We start from the raw sequence: 18357 nt of genomic DNA, 5'->3' as shown, positions 1-18357 counted from the left end.
AAATTTATAATACAACATCAACAACAGCTGCAGTAATGATATTATCGAAAGCTCTGTCGGACGATTTCCCCGCGGCGCGGTGATGTGTATTACGGCGCGTCACTCGACGAAATTTACGGCACTCGGAAACGGCGGTACAGATTTCGAGAGCGGGTTTTCGGGGATGGGGGGGGGGGGTTCGAATGAAAAACGGCGGACCTCTATGCGTCGTCCCCACCCTGCGGCCTCGGCAACCCACGCCGATCGCCGATTCCGGAGGCCATAAAATCAGGATTTCGTTTCGTGTGTCGTCGAGCGTAAACCGGCGCGGCGGCGGCCGTACAGTATATTATATTGTATTTATATTGTATTATTGCATTATATTGTGCGTTGTAATAACTAAGTATGATCGCGTCGAGACGCGTTTTAGTTAAGGGCTGTACACGTACCAATATGTAATATATTATACATCTATATTGCACGGTTTGACGTCGGAAAGCAATCTCGGCTGGCAGTGATTTTTAGATTTACTTGGCCATGAAGTTAATAATTTTGTATTGTTCTGTTAACTAATAAATCGAAGTGATAATAATGTGCACTGCCAGTGGCGGCCACGACACCTCTGCGTACCACAAAGTTGCGATCATACCTAGTTATTTAGCCATGGGTATCGGTGTGCCAGCCGGAATCCGACCCGGTCGTCGGCAAAATATTATTGTACAGAGGTCTGATAATAATATTGTTCTCGTGACGTGCGTCGTCGTCGCCAGTGGAATAAATAATAAAACGTCATTTCGAAAAACCGCGCGTACCTACTCGTCGTCGGTTGCCGAGTAGGCTAATTGCGTGCGTGCGTTCGTGGCGTTGGTATGGCGACCGAATGCGAGCAAGATGACGAAACCAAGAAAACGACACATTACTACTACAGCCGCCTGTCCGCGAGAAAACATTTGTTCGCAAACGGTTGGCGATCACGAGCAGGGTTTTCACTGTGCACCGTAAAGTGTCATGTTACATGTGCCGTTTGGTATATGTAGGTAACGAAATGTCGGTAACACGTTGCCTAAATTAAATAGTAATATTCGACTGAACGCGGCACAGCGCAGTGTCTTATTAGTTATTGGCGAGGCGAGGTGTATACCACGCGAAACAGACGTAACGGGATAAATATAAGTTAAATACTGCAGCTGTATCCGGTTTTTTTTTTTTTTTGCATCATGACCAATTCTCCAGTAACCGGCTCCAAATCTGGTTTCTACGTCGTTTTTCGATGTTTAACAATAATATAAATAAAAACAATAATAATATTATTATAATAACGTTGGCGCGGTATATGGTCAAAATATAAAAACGGTAGGCACACTCGATTGAGTATGTTTTTTCCGCTGATCGTTGTGCGCGTGCGCCGGCAAAGGGCCCGTGGCTGCGGTCTTTAAACGGAAACGCCATTCGTGTGTAGCGTCCTAGCTATAGCATAAGACATACATGCGTGGGGGCCTAGTCATGTATTTTACATTTTGACACCTCCTCATCTCGGCATTGCCGAGCGTCGGCCAGAATAAATAATTTTGACTTTAAGTTGTACACATTTATTTTTTTTTTTAATAACTGAGTCGAGTTAATTTGTAAATCAGCATTTCATTATTCATCCACAAATTAACGCTACACATTTATGAAGTGAATTTGTATATTATTAAATTTTATTTGGCGTTGCGATAAGTTTGTATATGTAAACTAATAAATGCGACTGTTGATTGAGGGAGCGTTAATAATTCCATTGATTTGTTGTACCAATTTAAAAAATAATTCAAATTTAAATCGATAATCGCTGGTTCCTGGTTATTACACAGAATGTGAAAAATATTAGAGTCATTGTTTCTGTACACTCTTGAAAAGAAAAAAATAGAAACTTTGCCGTGCTACTCGTAGTTATAATTTCTGTTGGTTTAATATTACAGCTAAGCCTTTTTAATATCGCCGCCGCCGCCCGTCGGGTATTTCAGCAAGTGGAAAAGAACGCATTTACGCACTTCAAACATTTGCATAAAATAATGTTCTCGTGTAAAGTGTGCCCTGCTGCACATTAAGGGTCACAGTTTTCCGGGACGTAATCACAATAACAATAATAATAATAATAATAATAACTGTAGTAATAATAATAACAACAACAATCGTTTTCAGACTGCAGCAGTGCAGTATAAAATGTATAAAATAAATATGTAATAATAATGGTTACTTCCAACGGTGGAAAACACGTCTGTCTCGCCGGTCCCGCGAAATTTATTTTCTCACAATAACTGGCCGACTGTGTACACTGTACACGTATTAAACATTTTAATATACGACACATACCCAAAGTAAAATAATGTATATTATTATTACAATGCACGAGATGGTAACGGTATAATAATATTACTGAAACCGGTGCGTTGGTATAAAAAAAAAAAAAAACAACCGCGCGTGTGTCCCGTCGGCTAATTTTGCCGTCTTCGTGGGCAGCGGTCGTTATCGCATATTTCGGACGTCATGATAAATAATTATAAGTAATGATAATATAATATAATTATTGTAATTATTGACGATTGCGAAATGTACACTTTATAATATGGCATCGTAATTACGTATTGTGCTTCGCGATCCGCTCTCGGATATCCTGCTGAGCGCGGTGGAGTAGTATTACCGACGCGATGTCCTCCACGACGGTCCGCGTGCATTTTTTGTCGCGTTTTTTTTTTTTTTTTTTCCCCCCCCCGGGTTTTTTTCCGGGGCGGGGGGTTTTTTTTTTTTTTTTGTCACCGCCCGCGTGTTTATTCCGAGCGCGGTGGTTTTTTTTCTGTTTTTCGTTCATAAACCCGTAGCTCACGCGTACCTAATAATAATAATAATTATTATTATTATTATTACGCGACCATCATGATATTGTACGCGGCGGCGTATAATTTTATCAGCGACCGTCGCCGCATTGACATTGAAACCTTACTGCGGGCTTAATTGAGGCTGAGTCTCGAGTGTTATGCGTCATTCTTTCGAGCAACCATCGAGCGTAAAAAAATATCCAGACCGAGTGGTTTTTTTCTTTCCAACAAAAGAAACGTGACGTTTTCAAAATCCGGTCGTGTGCTCAACTTTTGCCACTCTATCGAGTGCGTTAATTATAATATTATGTATAGACGTATAATTATTCGTTGGCTTTCGGCAGCGTTCTGCAGCCGCCGGTTTTCGTTTTATATCACGTTTTATTCGACGTTATCCGCGCAAAAAGACTTTTCGGAAACACGTGTGATGATGTATACCGTGTCATACATAGGATGTATACCATACCGCATAACCCACACCGGGTAACCCACGTCGAGTTCCCCGATAAGTCGATTTTAATATTTTTAAGAAATAGCACCAGCGGGGTTCTTCAACAGAACATCGAAAATGTCAATAATTTTGTGGTTTTTTTTATTAAAAATTTGTACCAACCTAATATCAAGACATATACCATGTATTATTTCATACGCCATAAACAATTGCGTAGAATATATAAATCTAATTACGTGATATTCAGAAACAAGCGAGGATAAATTACGAACATGATGTCGACTTCCTGGTTTTATGTAGAATATACGTACCTATAATAATTACGTTTGTCTAAATATTAAATGTAATTATGCTGTTCGAGGAGATATGTTATGCTGCATAATGGATTTATAGTAATAAAAATTAAAAAATTTAATAAAACCAATACAAACGAATATCGTGACAAACGATGTTTTTTTTAATTGTATAGATGGTTTAATTATTAAAGTTTCAATAAAATAATTGGCCAATGCACAGAAAACGCATTTTGGTACTCGTCTCGCTTCGTTCACCTAGACACAAGGTAAAGTGTGATTTATTAATAATCATTGTTAATTCATTGAATTCAATAAACGATTTTCAACGGTATTCGGTTAAAACACTTTTAAACGATGGTTGACATTTCTTCAACGATTTTGGGACTGCTATTGTCATTAGTTTTTCCTTCAGTTTAAAGTAACTATTAAGAAAGACGAAAAAATTACTCCTCCACAAATTACCATAGTTGGTACTTATATAGTTATATTTGGCTGAATTTGATTTTCAATAAATGGGTATGGGTATAGTGCTTTCTGAGTATTCTCAGTTCTTATACCCTATAAAGTAGTGTTTCTCAACCTTTTTAAGTTACCATCCCCTTGAGTAATTTTAAACGCCTCCTAGGCAAGAATTCTAAAAATTAAACATTTGGGAAGAAAGATAGGGAGGCAGTCGATGATTTTTAAAACATAAAAAAATTTAAATGATCTAATAACTATTGTTATTTTTCATATTTTTTATTTATAGCACTAGTGAATTAATAAAATTATACGTTTGAAAAAAACTTAATCATGTTAAGTTGTCAATTTGTAATTGTATACCTCATAGTTGGTTTATTTAAAAAAAAAATATCGCTTAGTTCATTTGTTTTTTCAAAAACAGTTTTTGTGTACATGCTTTTTGATCGTTGAATAAAAAAATATTGGTATTAACTCTTCACCTATGGTATGGGCTTTTCCCGATTTAACCTTATTTAACCGACTGAATATTATTTAATTAAATTGGCGGTATCTATGGTACAAACAATGTTAACGAAAACTAATACAACATTCTCAGGTCGAATCAAACTGTGTATACTGTCAAAGGTTGGTTAAAATAATAAAGTATGATATAATTTAATTTGAGAGCACAATCGCCAAAATAATAAAGATGATCAACTTGAAAACGATCAAAGTTAAGTATTATTGTGCATTGTTCCACATAATAGAACCTATTAGTGACTGATAGTTATTACATGGGTTATCAAATGTGTATTATGTTTAGGCCCCACCATGTACGTTTTGTGTGAACACGCTCGCCGCCCCTCTACCACCCAAATCGAGTTCACTGGCACACACAGTTCTCCTCTGCCACCCACCGGGAGCGTTATCGCTGCCGTTGCGAACCACTGCCCCAAAGTATGTTTTCAAAAAAAGGATGATAATAAAAAAAAAAACATCACTACAGTCACATATATGTGGCCAATAAATGTCACGTTTCACTAAGTATCAAAAAATATATAATATGACGGCCTGAAGTTCTGAGTGTGTATTAATTTCACGTACATGTCGGGTTAGGTCGCTCTTGAACAACGCGTAATTTATAGTTCTTGGACTCGAACTACTTTGATGAATCGTATAAAATCTGAAAATCGTTGACTCGCCCAATTCGTTATGACCTTTAATATTTGCGAAAACTCGCTGCGAAAATCAGAAAAACCTAGGGTCATTTCTAGATAACTGCAGTTCGCTTACAATACATATCCTCCAGACCCATCAGTCATAATAATCATAATACAATACTGGTTTGCGCCGAGGCGAGCAGTGAAGCGAAACTCACGTGGTCGTATACACCGTATATTGTAGGTATCTGTAATTTTTATTTCTGTCTGTGTACTTTTTGTTAGGCTTATGTCACGATTGTTTTTCCAGTTTAGATTCGTGACCAGTCTTTATTTCGTATTACCATAATACATTAATACTTCGTCTCAAGGCTGTGCGACTTGTTAATAACAATAATTTTAAATCATACAGTCTTTCTCCGCGTCCAACCCGACAGCATCACGATACGATATCGTACATACTTGATGTATTATAGCTATATGTACGCAATATTGAATATTTAACTCTGCATGGTCGAAATGTACAGACGCGATTAATTTAAGTCTGCTTCTACTATAATTATAATATGCACATAATAATAATATGGCGACTATAATATCTGAATGACTACAGTTGTGTTGATACATTATACGTGCGCATAATAGGTGCCATTTCGAAAATATACAATACTTACGTTTAAATGTGTACAAGACTTCCATTGACCCCCCCCCCCCCCCCCCCCATGCAGGGATTTTTTCTAAAAAGTGTTGCACTATACAATTTAAATGATTGAAAAAAAAAAAAAAAAACCAATATCTTGAAAAGATAAAATTTTATAAATAACAAATTAGATACATGAAATCCTCAATGTTACTATTATATTATGAGTCATTTTTCAAAATAAATAATATTTTAAACTAATTGTTTTTTATTCGTATAGCAATGCGTTTGTATTAAAATTATTATTGTGCAAGTGAAATCATACATATAAAGACTATGAATTAAATATGAAGTAGGTACCATTCCGTATTTTAAAACAATTTTCGAAATAAAATGTACTCAGGCGTAACAACGAATTTTACACCAAAGAAGTGCTTATGCAAACTTTTATGCACACACATAATAGAGGTTTAATCTCTGATGGCAAATTAACAATTTTAAATAATATAATATATGCTTAATGAACACTAATGAAAGCAAGTCAATGCTCCCTCCCGGCCACGGGCCATAGACCTTTTAGTCCCCCCGACTATGCCACTGAAATATTGGTATACTATTCATTAAACTATCAAATATTAATATCATGTCTTAATTGTCTCAGTGAGGGCAGCTGTCCCCTTGGCTCCTGCGGTTGTGACGGTTTTGGTTTGTATTTACAATCAAATTCGTCTTTTATCACGATATGAATATATGAAAGGAAACGCGTATAGAATTAATTACGATTCAGCTTTTGACACGATGACATACGGTAGAGTAAACAATGTATACGAAATTTAATCTCGCATCTAAAGTCACTACCTACCTTAAACTCGCAGCAAGTCAGGAAAATATAATTTAAATTTGAGTAGGTATTCCGTTTATGTATTCACTCATCACTACTCGTGCACAAATTTCCTTATTGTATGGAAATAATATGACAAGTTGTATTTCGAAATTAATTCTTGCAATAACAATCAAAACTTTTGGTGGAGTTTGCTTTCGTGATTTGTTTATTGTTTCTATTAATCATTTGAATGAGGTAGTGAAATTAATAAAATTGTATTTCTCATAATATGCTATGTATTATCTATGGTAAAATCATTCATTAAATTGATGTATTGGACGAAAAAACAAAGTAATTATTGGTCATTTGGATTAACATAAATTCAAAAACGATACGTCTATCATATATTTTATGTCATAGTTGTATGGTATAGTTTAAAAAGGTTGATCATATATTATAATTTATAATCAACGATGACTTGCAATATTTTAATTATTGTGATTAAAAACTGATTTAAAACGAATTTAATATTAATGAAAAGTTAAATTACATTATTTTGTAGATATCTCCATTCACCCCATTCATTATGGTTTATATTGCCATACAGTTATTTCTATATTTTCCATCTTAATATTGTCGTGAAACTTTTTGTATTATCTATAGTTATCTTATTTGACGGCATTCTATCTGTGATATATAGGTATAAGACATTTTTATACTTAATTTTTTTTTGGCTCTGCAGATAAGGACCTGTTTATTTTATATATAAAGTATTCATTTTCACGCGGCTATTGTTTCGTTAAAATTGGTTATTAAACTTTTAAGAGAAAAAGTTTTCTTTTAATTGTGTTTGCGTTCATTGTTTGGCCTCTGGTCGGTAGGTCTGTCAGTTTTCTGCGCAAGAGAATTATTTATGTAATTGGATGTAACGAATATTGGATTACCTGGCTACTATGGAATTAGCCCGGCAATATTTTAAGTATAGCTGTATAGTATATAACATGTGCTGGGCGTTTATTATTTATCCGTTGGCCGTCAGTAGATCCATGTCTGATTGGCCCATACCGACATATGTCGTGTTATTTTTTGTAGTCAGAGCTTCGAGTGGCTGAAAATGGCGAATGGCACTTAGTATCAAATATATAGTCATTTATTATTACGTTGAGCGTTCCGTTCAATATTATAGCAGGTACAAATCGTACAATAAACCATTATAAGAAGAAGGTTAGGCATTAGTTTGAGAACACAGACATTTTTATCTTGTTTCAATCGTAAAACTAGGTTGCATTTTTTATCGACTGTATCAATACATTCGAAGCTTTAGTTACCTATATTTTCCTTAGTCAATATTTTTTTTTGTCAAACTAAAAATTATAAACAGTATAATAAACTGATAAATCTAATACAATAGAATTTAAACGTCAATTGTTATTTTTAACGGCGAAGAGGTTGTTTTTAATTCACTTGGGTCTCGGCGTACCAGAGTTCCTTTTGAATAATTTACTGAAAGGGACGCCTTCGCAGTCAGCGGTAGCGCGACCGTGCCCCTTGCGTCCCCCACATTAAGTTTATATGATTTCTATTAATCGATTAATTTTTATGTACATTAGTAATAGTAATGTGTTTATAAAAAAAAAGTAAATTTTCCATAATACTGAGACCTGCAGTTATTACTATCAGAATTCTGGAGCTCAGAGCTATATTTAGTAAACTATTCTAATGTAATTATTGTACAACTACCTATGAAAAAAAAATAGACTGTCAAGTGTACCCATAGTATTCCATTGAATGTTTCCAAAAAAAAAAATTTAGAAAAAGAAAAATTCATTTCTCGACTTATAAATGGTTCACTGTCGAAAGACAGAAAAACTGGAATAATTGTATGTATATGTATATTTACGCATGCATAATTGTATATTAGGCACTATAGCAGTGTTTATTTAACTGTTAAGATTATACGCAGCGCGACCAGTGTAATTTGTCATTTGCGGTGAAACCAATGATTTTCACAGTTATAATATGATGTGTTTATTTGGCCGAAACATAATGCTATAGACCAAGAGTAATTTGTAAAATAGTACTGTTATAATATTATTAGTATATCTACGTAGATATAGTGAGTGGTTCTATATATTATGTATACAGTTGTACCCGGCAACACGAAAAAAGCAAAACGCACTAAATTGTCTATATTTTCTTGAAAAGAACCATTTTCAGGAAATGTGTCTGTATATTATTATTGTGTGTGTAATAATGTAATATGACGATGGAATCTTATTCACACGATGTTAATTACGGTTCACAGTTTTGGCTATAGTCGTGGTAACGAGATTAATGCGTGTTCGTACAACTTTTCTTGGAATGCTCAGACAGATTTCCCGACGTACTGAAATTGTCTGTTCCGTTTGGTCTCTTGCCCTGCAGCAGCTGTATTATAAATATTGTATTATTACAGCGTAAACGCGGTAAACGCCGGTAACCAATGTAATGGTTATTGGTCGCGCGTACCTGCCCAGTACCTAACAATAACATGATGTGACCAGGTACTAAACGCATATTATTACTATGGTTATTAATCTACATGGTAAACATTTTAAATTATAATAATATACAAAGGTAACAACTTACTCGTATTATCGCGAGTTCTAACTTCATATGCGGGCATTATATTATGTCTCTATAATACATAGAGCATCATTGGAATTTACGCAGTTAATATTTAACAAGTTTTAGAAACTATAATCATAATAAGTATGAAATACAATAAACCTTGAGCAGGTTGGTTAGTAGGTATAGTGTTTGTATACATTTTTTTAATGAATATTAAATACTGTTGAGAAATCCTAATAAAAACAAAACAACACATATCACAGGTGCATTTCATCATTAGATAATATAATACACATCAGTTATATTTAATGGACCATTTTATAGTAAATGGTTGCAATTTGTTATAATATTATTATTTATAAGGTAATGTTGTCTTATAGTGATGTGATGCGGATCTCCTAGCAGTAATTTCGGGTCAAAGTTTGTCAATCATTTTTTTTTTTTTTATAGACAGCATTATTAGAATAATTTACAACCATGACTTGTTCCTACAACAAACATGAACAACAATAGATTTTTGTATTTAGTATAGTCATCTAGGATATTATTATAATGTATAAAAAACCACATTACTCACCCGATGTCTAGTAAATTAAACTTGACACGAGAATGTTTTATGCATCGTCGTTGTACGCACCGTGTAGAAGATCTAATTTTTAGAACGCCAATAACAGAACGCAACCATAAAAAAATTAACATGGTTTCGATCAGAGTATAATAATATGTTCTCCGCGTAGTTATGGCCTATAGGTACTCCCGCACTGTAGATTTATTTCATACAGACGTCAGTGTTATTAGAGTTATAGTATAATAAGTATTTAGTACTTGTTAGTTATCTGCACTTGTCGGCCCGTCCAAGCGGATTTACTGTGTTAAGAATCGAACACGCGACAAAATCGCTATGTTCGTCGATTTAAGTTTCGACCTCTTCATTGCTTGTGTCGATTAAAAATGTAACCGGCAATGAATCAAATATATTGAGCAATGGTTGGTTCGTCTTATTAGACGATTGCTGCATTAACATACCGTTTCAGGATTGATCTCGTACGACAAAGTAGGTATAGGGTGTTCGAATGGTTGGAATTCTCCGTACCATGACTTGTGACTAGAACAACCTGAGCAACAATGCTTGGGATTATCTCGATTGATAATTAAACGAACAATACCCATTACCTATATTATACTGTCTATTGTTTATTAAAATCCAAAAGCTTTTCGTAGTTTTCCGTTTTCATTGAAACCTGATATTATTATTCGATAACTTTGTTTTTTTTTACGAGAGTTGGAATTTTTTTTCTTTTTAACAAAAACTATAGTATCGAGCGCTGCTCATAAAATAATATGTTGTTTACGAAACATTTGTAAATAGTTTTTTTTATAACGCGTTATATCACAGCCCATTATACGTAAATCGTCGGCCATGTTCCGCTCGTCATTTTATATATTTTTTTTTCGACGACAGAATGTGTGTCTGTTAATGGTCGTGATGAAAAATAAATCGTTGGATTTGTTCGATTTAGAAACGTCGTAAATACGCACTGCGTACATATCACACTGAGAGAAACTCATTTGAAACATCCGAAATCCAGATACCCGCGTCGTAGAAGTAGTAATAACGATTTAGTTTAAGATGATTTCCGTCGTGTAGCGCCATAGTTTTCGTAAACTATCGCCGCCGTTAAAAACAGACCCATTGTCGCATCTTCAGTTTTTTTTTTTTTTATAAAAACACGTCCAATGTGCTATACATTTGTGTGCACAATTAAAACGGCTTGTACTGCAGTCGCGTTTAGAGTTTTTTCGTCTGGAGGCAATGATGATTTTGCCTTCTGTTCGAACGCATCATTTCCCACAAACACAATATTATATTATACCCTGCAACACGCCTAAACGATGGCCGGATTCCCACCACTTCTTCATACCCCCCGAATCGGAATTATCGGTTATTGCAGGTTATCATTGGTCAACGGTATATATTTGATCTCGAGTTGACTCGCTCGCAGTCGGCTCAACAGCTTGTAAAGGGTATATAATACGCTAGTGTACAGGGCGACATCATACAACATACGCTCGTCTGTTCGCCGGAATTTCTGCAGAATGCGTTTTTTATGCGGAACTGCACTCGCATAATCCTCATATCGTATTATATTATATTGGTAGGCTGCAGTGGCATTACAATGGTATACATTGTGCGGTTGCCAACGCGGACGCTGGAAAGAGTTGAAATCTATTTTGCCGAACATCTGAACCGAAATATTATGTCCGACCGTCACTATATACACGCGACGTAACAAATCGTTATATTGGATACGAACGACTACGCGGGGTGTACGCGTCGATACAGCAGTTTTTGGAGCGTGGTAAAATCGAAAAGTGTCAACTCGACAGATATATAACGGACGTGTCGCCGTGTGTGCGTGTGTGTGCCGTGTGGGTCACGATCGTGTGCGGAAACGCTCAAATGTGGGTCGGCAGTTTGCAGCGGCTTCGCTCCCTTTCGATTGGGCCGCGGCGTCGGTTTTTTTCCCATTACAATGCCCTACTGAGGATTTATATTTCATGTGGTTATCAAATATATTATTATAATATAGGCAAGTACTACACACGCTTATCTACCCGCAATGGCGTTGGCCGCCCGGGGAATAGATTTGTTTATTTGTTCCGATTCCGTTGTTATCCCTTTATCATCGCGTCGCTGAATTACACGGTCAATTAAACACACGATTATGATAATAGTACGATAATACACATTATAACGACAATACGTCCGCCGTTACAGGACTGCGCAGTGTGTAGTGTTGGTCGCCGTATAATAATAATATATTTATTTAGGACTTTATTGTATTAACTGTTTTTATTATTATTATTATTATTATTTTTAATTCACTAATCGTCGTACTTTTGTGTCTCTGTGACCAGAACAATAATAAAAATAATAATAAAAAAAAAAAAAAAACCATTACGACAATATTATTATTGTACTCCTAGCGAATGGTCCTTATTATTAAACACACAATGAAGACCACCCGTTGCCGGTTGGCTTTGCTTTTGGCTGGATGATGCACTACTGTTTATATTATTACTATTTTTGTACATTTATTCTTCGTTTTGTTTGATCTGCAATACACAATATAACTACACGAGTATGACACACGTGCACACACACACACACACACACACACACACGCATACACATAAACACGCCCGCATTGATCTCAAGGATTTTCAAAAGAACGTCGGATATAATATAATAGGTATTATGTGTATTTTTTATTCCAGAGGTCGACGATCGATTTTGATGCCTTTAAATCTGAAAAAGGACTTTACGAAAAGGAATATAATTGAACGTCTCAAAAGCTTGGCTAAAATTATTTTTCAGATCTTTCAAAGTAAAAAAAAATTACAATAGGTTAAATCCTATAATTTCTGAATTTGAAGTAAAAATCTAATTATATACGATAAGAACAGACTAGATCGACTTGCATTTATATGCATATTACACATTTGGCATTATTTGGCCACTATAATATTATGTACATACAACGATACGTACGTACCCATTATAAACCAATATGATGGCTTTCATCATTGTGGTTGTATTATACCATTATATGATAATTTATGTCCAATAAATTGTTGAAAGATGCCTCATAAGTTTTAATGTAAAAACTGTCGAAATAATGCCAAATAAAAATGACATTACAGTGTAACACAGTTAATAAACATCATCACTTAAAACATAAATTCTTTTCAATTGTGGGAGCTATACGTTTTAAAACGCCAGAAAAAAAGGCTGCATAAAAATTCCAAAACCTTAATCATTATTGGCTTCTAGCCGCCTCGCCTGTGCGTGTAACAATTAAATTGAATTACGATGCGACAATATTAATGTTATGGTAGGTGGTAAAATACTCATGGCTGAAAATCGCGCCCGCACAAAATATCAATAATTCTCTTTGCCCGATGGCGGACGGGATCGGCCGCAAGAGGGTGCAGAACCCAAAGTTAGCTAATGGATATCGGAATGGTGGAAATATTTCGCCGAAGACGTTACCGCAGCAGTCGTAGTTCCCAGTATTCATGTTCCTAATGTATTCAGTTATCTGCCCATTGGCAAACTCCTATTAACATAGCGGTTACCGCGGTAAACGGGTGTTAATGACATTACTATGCATAACGTACGCTGAACATCCCAGCAAAATGTATAACTGGAGCGCGGCGGCGGTGAACACGATTTCGGGACGTCATATTCGCCCCCCCCCCCCCCGTAAATTCAAAATAGCCTTGTGCGTGAATAGCAAAATGTATTGGTGTCCGCGAATTTGTGTTCATGCACTAATATACTACGTAGGTAGCAGAATAAATTATCCGGTTTTCATCCGAACCGTGACCGCCGCAACTGCGTAGGTGACGTTATACAACCGGCGAAAGAAATTAATCGAGTAGGTCAGTGTGGAAATCCGTGTGCTTCACGGTGGCTTTTGTTGAATTTTATCAACTTTTGTTAGTGTATGATCGTGGTATATTATAACAATAACGGTGTGCACAATATAATAATACAATTTGTTTTCTCTGTGCCCTTTTAGTAGTGCTGTACATACCTTGGCAATTAGAAATTTGCCATCGATATGTACATATATAATATAGTTACTACATAGTGGAACGGTTGGACCTACATTGTCGTTTGGATAAAGATGGACCCCCATAATGTGACTTATTACTCCCCCTTCCATCGCGCACCGTATAAATGTGTAATATCAGTATGACAGAAATGATTCAGCCAATTTATTCAACAGTGAGATAAAAAAAATTAATTCACTTCGCTGAAATGTGTGTTGTCGAAATCCCAAGTGTTTTATCTGTTTTTTCCCGGTAGGTACTTGTTAGCACACATACTATTAGTGTCCGTATACCCGACCGTTAGACATAATACCGTTATGTACCGTATAATTTCCCGACAAAATAAACAATATCATTCCTCTGTTCTGTAGCAATATCGAATTTGATCATTTAATAATTTGGTATATTATAAGATGAATAATTTAAATTTACCATTTTGATTTTTTTTTTCTGAAAACTATGTCTTTGTTTATTAAATTTTATAATGTAGAATATAATACATATTAATCTATTAACTTTTAAAAACATATTCTAATCACTGTTTATTTATTTAATTAATGTTTCAGAACTTTATGGAAGAATACAATAACTTCATACGCTGGGTGGTTTACTAATTCATTACGTCGACGAAGATCCATATTATTTGGACTCATACTGAGTATACTCCTTTTTGTAGTATGTGTACAGTATAACGCGTCTAATGATATAGGTATCCAAAACATCCAAAACACCTTAGTAATGTCTGAATTCGATGCTGATGAACAACTGTTGAATAAACACCAACCACCTGCGCCAATTTCGGGTACAGTTAGGAAAATGAAAAAGGAGGAAGATGTTAACTTCATTGAAGAACTGCAAGAACCAGCCCGTAAAAGTAGACGGATTCAGATCAACGAACCGCAACAACCACTACCGTATGTTCCTCCCCAACGACTAGTGCACATAGATTTCAAAGGAGCACCGCCCAAGCTGAGTTACCTTCAAAAACTATTCCCGTTAATAAAAAGATTCGGTGGTACTGGTCTTTTACTTGAATGGGAAGACATGTTTCCTTGGAGTGGAAATCTATCTCCAATAGCTGCCGGAAACGCGTATTCAAAAGCAGAAATTAAAGAAATATTGAAAATGGCCGCCGTGAATGGACTGGAAGTAATTCCGCTAATACAAACTTTCGGTCACGTGGAGTTTGCATTAAAAATACCAGATTTCGCCCATTTGAGAGAAGTCCAAGAGTCACCACAAGCACTCTGCCCATCGTACAACGCTTCTATGAAATTTGTTGAACAAATGGTTGACCAAGTAAGTGTATCCAATAAACATTTAAATCCTCCCGGCTTATTGTGTGGTGAATAAGACTTAACTCCTATTTATTTGATTTTATAGATACTTGAAATTCACGGGAACGTGAACTATTTGCATATTGGTTGCGACGAAGTGTTCCACATGGGAGAATGTTTCAGGTGCAGGTCGAAAGCCAGAGAAGATTTGTTCTTGTCGCATGTCAAGCAAGTAGCTACTTATGTCCGCACGAAATCCCCAAATACGATTCCTATTATATGGGACGATATGCTGAGACATTTGCCGGTGGCCACAATGCAGCTATACGACATTGGGAAATTAGTGGAGCCGATGGTAATCAATTTTGGGGAATTGTTTAAAATCATATTTGAACTTAATCTAATACATTTGAATTGTGTGTAATACAGGTGTGGGTGTACGCCGAAGATGTGTATAGATTTGTTATGCAGAGTGTTTGGGAAAAGTATCAAATTGTTTTCCCACACGCTTGGACAGCTAGCGCCTTCAAGGGGGCATTCGGAGAAACTCTATACATTCCAAACGTTAAGCGACATTTGGAAAATAATTTAAATTGGTTACAATTGATGTCCAACGAAAATAGTCGATTCACTGGTGGTTTCAAAGGAATCGTCATAACTGGTTGGCAGAGGTATACAATTATTTGTAATATGATTTTATTAATTAATTTCCTAGCATTTTTTTGATATAACCTATCCATTAGGTATTTTATATTATCATCACTTAACTTTATCAATTAATTCAACAGGTATGATCATTTTGCTGTCCTATGCGAGGTCCTACCGTCATCCATACCATCGATGGTCGTTAATCTTTTAGCAACTACAAATGGTTACATGAATCAGTCGCTGCAAACCGATTTGAACGAAGGACTTAACTGTGGAATTTTTGGTCACAACAACGAATACGATGGAGATTTTTTAAACCTAAACAATGATCCGCATCTTTGGGATCAGTTTTCGAGATGCACATTTCCCGGGAATACATTTTTCCGGTAATAATTCATATCACTCGTGTGGTTCATTAAATAGTGTAGTGAATCTCGTACAATAATTAATGTCAAATTGTGTTATTTTAATTTTCAGGTTGTTGTACAGATTACACACCATTGAAATAGACTACAATGATTTTATATTGGTGACCAAAAAGAATCGTGGATGGATGACAAGCTATAACGTAGAACATGAATTTTCATCTCCACTTCGTGTCGACGAACTCATGAATGATCATTCCCGCATATACCGATCGCTTTTATCTATGGTTAGACCTTTTCAGGAATCTATGACTGGGATATTTGATAAATATACCATTTCTGAATGGATAGAACAAAGAGTATATCCAATGATTAGAGAACTAGAAAAAATACACAATGAGGCGCGTGACTTAAAAGCGAAAAAGACATGGCCTAAAAGACCACTTCCTATGTTGAAAGAACTTTTAAGAATTGGAGTTACTGAACGTGAACTTTCTACACCATCCAATGACGGAACGTAAACATTTAATTTTCATTTGACTGTGTTTGTTGTGAACTAGGCGTTAAAAATAAATCTTGTAGATAAAACCAATTAATTCTACAAGTGTATTCGAGACCTCAAGACATGGTATAAGTTGACAAAGTTTCAGGGTTATGTGTGAACTGCATTTCAAAAGGGTATTATCGTAATATAAGTGATTCTTAGTAAAATGATTGATTAAGTTTGTGCCACCAAGTGTGAGGTTTTGGTCTCTATAGGATATGTGCAATTTAGTAAAACAATACAATATATTAATTTAAAAAAAAAAACTACTATGTAAATATAAACTGACCAAAATGTATAAAGTTTAAGAATAAAACATGACACGGCTCCGCCTCCAGTTGGCCCTTGGTCAGGGTGCGCATAGCTGGAGGGAGTAAATGGTTTAGGAAAATGCTTCGAAAATTAAATGAAGAAATAATGCTCGGTATGGGACATGGTCTTACGCATATGCATTACGTGCAGTGATACTCAAAACCACTGAGCCACGGGCCACGACGGTCTTATAAATTTAATCACATTACAATCTCATTTGGGTTGATGCGTGAGTTGTGCGTATGGCTTTTGAAAAATGTAACCGTTTCAACCATGACTTTATTGATACAAGAACTTACACAATAATCTTGTGCCATGCAACAGTTTTAACTTACTTATTAAATACTTATTCAATCATTAAGTTTATAAAACAAAATTATTTAAATCTTTATTACGTTAAAAAAATTGTTGAGTATCTTGTTCTTTTAAAATTAGCTTGAATACATTTGTTTGTGTTACCTTATTAAACATTTTAATATTATAAATACTTATTAATTTTTAAAATTTTACACTTATAATAATTAATTGTATTACCTAAATGTTTTTTTTAAGTACCTATTGTTGTGAAATTTTTTAAAAGTTTTCTGGTTGCTTTATCAATTTTTTTATATTTTGTTACCTAAATACACAGTGTGAAAAAATAATTAATCTTAATATTGTGTTTTTTTTATTCAGAGACTTGTATATAATCATTAGGCTGTGTTTTATTTATTTTATATTGATGTTTCTTTTAAAACAAATGGGTTGTGCGGAGTATATAGCATAACGACTGAATTTGAACTAGTTATCCGTACTTAGAACAAATCAGTTAAATCACAATTATTATAATAAACTGAAAAAAAAATTTTTATTGTTAAAATAATAAAGAAAAATTATTAAACTTAATTAAACTAACATGTCAAAATAGTTTGAATTCAACACACCCCTCAGTTTTTGTTTTAAGAGTTCAAAAATCACTTTCTGTCAGTCTTACATTTTTAAGTATCTTTATTTGACCATTGTAAAATATTTATTGCTATTGAAATTAAAAATATTTATGATATAGTTATTAACTGTAACATATTTAATGTGATAATAATTATTATTATTTGTTTTAAAATATTTCTAATGAATAAAACATGTAGAATTAAAATGTCATGTGAATACACTTTTTGTTATGTTTTCGCAAAAATATTTTAAAATTAATTATGTTTTAGATGATAAGGTTGATTATTGTATTTAGTTATAATTATAAAGCATACACTTGTATTATAAAAAAAGCTGTACTCAGATTTTGTAATATTTATTAATTGATTAATTAAATTTCCACTCATTTTAAAATTCATAATTTTTATTT

At 34.7% G+C, this 18357-nt stretch overlaps 1 protein-coding gene across 1 annotated transcript in view; it reads left to right on the top strand.

The window, feature by feature from the left end:
- The window catches only part of LOC111031379 (hexosaminidase D), a 31422-nt gene extending 14030 nt beyond the window's left edge, over positions 1–17392 (top strand). The window contains exons 2-6 of the mRNA XM_022311288.1: positions 14442–15174; positions 15259–15507; positions 15582–15823; positions 15941–16186; positions 16278–17392. Of these exons, the coding sequence (XP_022166980.1) occupies positions 14442–15174; positions 15259–15507; positions 15582–15823; positions 15941–16186; positions 16278–16686 (1879 nt within the window). The 3' untranslated portion in view covers positions 16687–17392. The remainder of the gene's footprint in view (positions 1–14441; positions 15175–15258; positions 15508–15581; positions 15824–15940; positions 16187–16277) is intronic.
- Positions 17393–18357: the final 965 nt, after the last annotated feature.

This window comes from Myzus persicae, unplaced genomic scaffold (genome assembly GCF_001856785.1).
Source record: "Myzus persicae strain clone G006 unplaced genomic scaffold, MPER_G0061.0, whole genome shotgun sequence".
Taxonomy (NCBI): Eukaryota; Metazoa; Arthropoda; class Insecta; order Hemiptera; family Aphididae; genus Myzus; species Myzus persicae.
Note: the sequence above shows the minus strand (reverse complement) of the source record. Positions and strands in the feature narration are given on the sequence as shown.